Here is a 5,697-nt window from a genome sequence, read left to right as displayed (position 1 = left end):
ATATATATATATATATATATATATATATATATATATATATATACATCCCCCAAGAAATTTAGGCAATAACTAGGCCTGGGCGATAAAACGGTATCGATATTTATCGACGGTACACCTTCTTCGATAACGATATAAAAAATGTTCGATATAGTGCATGATATAGGCACGTGCTATGAGTGACGCAGACAGCACACACAAACACAAACTCATGCTGAAATGAGTGCTGTGCCTGCCTGTGACGAGGAGATTGTGAATAAAAAAAATGTATATTATTCGAATTTAAAATAAACATCTGCATTTGAATGTTAGGAGTGCGTCAGGGAGCGTCATCAGTGGCGCATGAGATGCGGTGATAATGATGTAAGTGACGTTGTTGCATTTTAATGTTTTGTTAGTCTGCCCACGAGATGCGCCGCTGCTGTGTTATGCATTCAAAAGCTCAATGCGGAGAAGATCTTGATTAGGTGAAAACCGAAACCAAGCCATTCACACAGATGCATATTCAGCGCATTTTTAGATGGACAAAATTTGACTGCTGCACTCACGTCTCACACGAGAGATGTAGCCATGCAAAGTTAAAACAGTTTAAACTTTTAGAAAACCTTTCTGCAATTTAGGAAATTATATTTGATTTATATGAGTTAATTTATATGTAATATATATATATATATATATATATATATATATATATATATATATACATCCCCCAAGAAATTTAGGCAATAACTAGGCCTGGGCGATAAAACGGTATCGATATTTATTAACGGTACACCTTCTTCGATAACGATATAAAAGATGCGCCGCTGCTGTGTTATGCATTCAAAAGCTCAAAGTGGAGAAGATCTTGATTAGGTGAAAACCGAAACCAAGCCATTCACACAGATGCATATTCAGCGCATTTTTAGATGGACAAAATTTGACTGCTGCACTCACGTCTCACACGAGAGATGTAGCCATGCAAAGTTAAAACAGTTTAAACTTTTAGAAAACCTTTCTGCAATTTAGGAAATTATATTTGATTTATATGAGTTAATTTATATGTAATGCACGTTTTTTTATAGACAGCTATTTCCTTGCGTTGACAATTTAAATGCGCTGCATTATTTTGCTCATTGTGCCCTCCTGTGACCTCGGGAGACAAGACAAAAGTTTCCTTAAAACCTATTTAATCCGCATATAAAACATTAGAAATTAGATATGTTTAATTTTTATTGTGTGTTTGACTGTTAAAAAAATAATAATATTTGTTGTTTGTCTCAATATATTGGGTTAATTTAAAAATACAGTGGTTACAAAAATTAAAAAAAATTCTATTGCTTTGTTTTAAAAAGGTTATAAAAAATGTCAATAATTATCGATACCGAACGATATGAAACATTATATCGTTTATCATTTTTAGCTATATCGCCCAGCCCTAGCAATAACACAAGGCACTCTCTGTTTGTATATGTATGAAATTGCTTTGGATACGTGCAGAAGGAGTGTGAGAGCCATTGAAAGAACAGTCCCTTTCTCGCTCACTCTCTTACCAGGGCCTGAAATGACCAGGGGCCAAAGATACCACCCTCTCCGGTAAGGGGTTCGAAGAATGGCACCAGGACCAAGAGAAACGCTGAAGACATGGGTGCTTGATAATACAGCAACTGCATAGAGTTCACCTGAAGCTCATGCTGTTTGGCACCGACCCACTATAATAGGAGAAATAAATGATTAAATCACCATTCGGATGCAGTGTGAATATCTGAATAATTAATGAGGGAAATAATTTATGGTAAGAAATTTCAACTCGGGATTTATGAAAGGAATTTTTTTTATTATTTATTTATGTATAATAAAAAAAAAACACTCGGTAATCTTTGGTTGATTCGGTTACTTCTATAGATGTCATACACTAACATTCAAATGTTTAGGGATCATTTTTATTTAGGAAAAAGTTATCTCTTATGCCCACCAAGGCTGCATTTATTTGAATCAAAATAGTGTAAAAACAGTAATATCATGAAATATTAATTACAAAATAATACCCGTTTTCCATTTTAAATGTAATTTATTATATGATGCTAATAGGAGAAATAAATGATTAAATCACCATTCGGATGCAGTGTGAATATCTGAATAATTAATGAGGGAAATAATTTATGGTAAGAAATTTCAACTCGGGATTTATGAAAGGAATTTTTTTTATTATTTATTTATGTATAATAAAAAAAAACACTCGATAATCTTTGGTTGATTCGGTTACTTCTATAGATGTCATACACTAACATTCAAATGTTTAGGGATCATTTTTATTTAGGAAAAAGTTATCTCATGCCCACCAAGGCTGCATTTATTTGAATCAAAATAGTGTAAAAACAGTAATATCATGAAATATTAATTACAAAATAATACCCGTTTTCCATTTTAAATGTAATTTATTATATGATGAATTTTCAGCATCATTACTCCAGTCTTCAGTCACATGATCTTTCATAAATCATTTAAATACACTGTTTTAGTGCTCAAGAAACATTTCTTATTATTATCAGTGTTGAAAACAGTTGTGCTACATAATCTTTGTGTGAAAATCATGATGCATTTGTTTCTCAAGATTCCCTGATGAATAGAAAGTTCAATAGAACAGCATTTACTGATCTTGACTACTGATCCTTACTGATTTGGTCAACATAATGTGACCTTGATGGAAACGTATGAATTCCTTTAGAATTTATGTTTTAAATATTTAATTGAAGTTATTTTACATTTTTAATTGAGGTTTCACATTGCACAGTAAATCCCAGCATTGCTATATTGGGGGTCTCTGGTTTGGCCAGTTCCTGACCACCTGCTGATTTAAATAAAGGAATATGACTTTTTCAATAATGATACAGAGTGAGAATGCAATAATGCTTACCACTTGATACAGCGAGGTTACAAAGACCCCAAGTGTGGCAAAGATCATCCCCAGAAGATTGAACTTCACGTCATAGTAAGAGTTCAGTATGACCCCTAAAGTAATCGGCACCTTTTTATAAAAATAAAAGGAATAAATTATATGAAGTGGTGTAAAATCACATGTTTTGACCCATTACCTTGCATAAACAAATCGGCATGTAACCATGACTTGCTTTTATCAGCATTTACCCAGAACATAGTTCAAACGGATGCATAGCATGTGCATGCTATAGAAATTATGGTTAAAAACAGGTTACAGGTATAATAACACTCATTAACAATCAACAATGCTGTATACAGTGCATTCCATGAGTATGAGAAGTCTACTATATATTTTTAATTGTTCATTGCACACACATGTGAATTTTAATTTTTAAACTTCAAACTGTTTATTTCCCGATTCTGAACGACAGATTTCAACTGCAGTCTGAGATTTCATTGCATATGAGCAACTGTTAAGTAATACTTTTGCATGATTTCTTAGACAATACCAGTCAAATGAACGAAAGCCCACTTACTAGAGTCAGTTTAATCTTTGTGGAAAATGTCTTTCTGTAGTACAAGGTCTGGATGACTATGATCACAGGTGTTGTCATGGTCTTGGCCAGCTGATATGTTCCTATAGTGTTGCTTTGGAGAGACAGATTGGTGAAAACAACAAACCCACAGAAACTCAGAGCCAGCAGGATGATTTTAGAAGGTCTGAGACTCTTGGGGGAGAATATATCCATCTTCTGGCACATGAACAGCCCCAGCCATGTCACTACGAAATGAATGAGAGTCAGGGTCATGTTGGGAAAGCCATAGTGCACATAGATCCATTTGTTAATGAACACTATACAGATCGAAGACAGTAAGTTGACCAGCAGTCCTGCAAGTATCCGGCTGTTTCCAAACAAGTCAGAGAGTCGCGTCGCCATAGCTGAGCTCATTCAGACGCACTCAAGTCTTCTGCAGGCGAATATTTCTGGAGAAACCGTTTCAGGTGTCTGCTTTGGTACTGCATCAGCAGAGAGACATACAGCTCCACCGCTTTCTCTGGATGAGTGTGTGAAAGCGGTTCAGAGCGGCTATCATTATAAGACTGTTCCTAATAGACAGCCGTGTTCTCTCAAATCGCTGCCTGCCACTGAACACACGGGCGTGACGTACTCAAACGCGACGCGACGCTCGCAAGTGATGGACGAGTCTGGAAGGTAACGGTCCACCGTGCAACTCTCGCGAGATTCACATGCGCTCAAACACAATAGCAACAACGCGCATGCGCGAGATCTTCGCAGTGGGGTGGTTACCTTTCTGTAGACACCGCTGTAAATGAGTGACACGCCACGTGCACTGCTCGTATGCGCCGTTTAGTGGACAAAAGAAAAAAATTACAAGAAGGCAGAGATTTATTTGATATATTCATATCCTTTCTGTTATAAAATCACGGCTAATGTGTCACCCTATCATCAAGATCATTGTCATATACATTTTTATTGGCCCACAGTCCTGTGTGCATTGTATATTGTGTATTATGTATCACAACCAGGGACGGATTATCTATAAGCCACAGTGTCTTGCACCCACTGTGAAATTTGGTGGAGGATCGGTGATGATCTGTGGTGCTTCAGCATGGCTGGAATCGGGCATATGTGAAGGTCGCATGAATCAAGTCACGTACAAAGTTGCTCTAAAAATGTTCCACAACTCTGAGGATTGTTTTTTTCAGCATGACAATGCTCTGTGCCACACAGCCAGGTAAATTAAGGTGTTGGTGGAGGACCATTAGATCAAGACCCTGTCATGGCCAGCCCAATCTCCAGACCTAAATGAATTGAAAACCTCTGGAATAAGATCAAGAGGAAGATGGATGGTCACATGCCATCAAACAAAGCCGAGCTACTTGAATTTTTGCACCAGGAGTGGCATAAAGTCACCCAATAGCAATGTGAAAGACTGGTGGAGAGCATGCCAAGATTCATGAAAGCTGTGATTGAAAATCAGGGTTATACCATCAAATATCGACTTCCGAACTCTTCCTAAGTTAAAACATTAGTATTGTATTGTTTAAAAATGAATATAAACTTGTTTTCTTTGGATTATTTGAGAGCAACTTTTTTATTATTTGTTATTTTGACCAGTTGTCATTTTCTGCAAATAAATGCTCTAAATGATGGTTTATTTCGAATTTGGGAGAAATGTTGTCAGTAGTTTATATATAATAAAACAAAAATGTATTAAAAATGTAGCTTTTAAATAGTAAAACCAGAGAAACTGATACTTCTGCAGTGGTCTCTTAATTTTTGTCCAGAGCTGTATTTATATTAGCTTTAATATTTTACCAATTAAAATGCTACATAACATCAAATAAATCTAAAACACAAATAATTCCAATAAAAATAAATATACAATAAATCTGCTATACCGAAGACAACTTCTCTGAAATAAGCATAAATAGCAATTAGCCTGAAAATGTGCATCCTAAAATGGGTTAACTCTTCACCGTGTCTTTTATAATTTAGAGCAGAGGTCTTCATCCCTGCTCCTGGAGACCCATGATGGGTCTAAAATCGAAAACGATATACTACATTTGGTTTGAAACTTGCTTTGTGACCGTTAATGTTCTATATAGTATGACGCTCTATATAGTGTGTAGTATGAATGAAATTCAGACATACTACATCCGCCATATTGTCTTCAGTTGCATCACTTCACTGCCATTCACAGGCTGTGTCCGTATTCACCCCTATACTCCTAAATAGCGCAATATTTAAGGGAACA

General features: G+C 35.9%; 1 protein-coding gene across 1 annotated transcript in view; it reads right to left on the bottom strand.

Annotated features, from left to right (window-relative positions):
* slc35e3 (solute carrier family 35 member E3) overlaps positions 1 to 4,129 on the bottom strand; it is an 8,536-nt gene extending 4,407 nt beyond the window's left edge. Inside the window, exons 1-3 of the mRNA XM_016279941.1 lie at positions 3,453 to 4,129; positions 2,894 to 3,004; positions 1,530 to 1,688 (exon numbers count right to left, since the gene is read on the bottom strand). Of these exons, the coding sequence (XP_016135427.1) occupies positions 1,530 to 1,688; positions 2,894 to 3,004; positions 3,453 to 3,866 (684 nt within the window). The 5' untranslated portion in view covers positions 3,867 to 4,129. The remainder of the gene's footprint in view (positions 1 to 1,529; positions 1,689 to 2,893; positions 3,005 to 3,452) is intronic.
* Positions 4,130 to 5,697: the final 1,568 nt, after the last annotated feature.

Source organism: Sinocyclocheilus grahami, unplaced genomic scaffold (assembly GCF_001515645.1).
Source record: "Sinocyclocheilus grahami isolate Dianchi unplaced genomic scaffold, SAMN03320097.WGS_v1.1 scaffold135.1, whole genome shotgun sequence".
NCBI lineage: Eukaryota > Metazoa > Chordata > Actinopteri > Cypriniformes > Cyprinidae > Sinocyclocheilus > Sinocyclocheilus grahami.
Note: the sequence above shows the minus strand (reverse complement) of the source record. Positions and strands in the feature narration are given on the sequence as shown.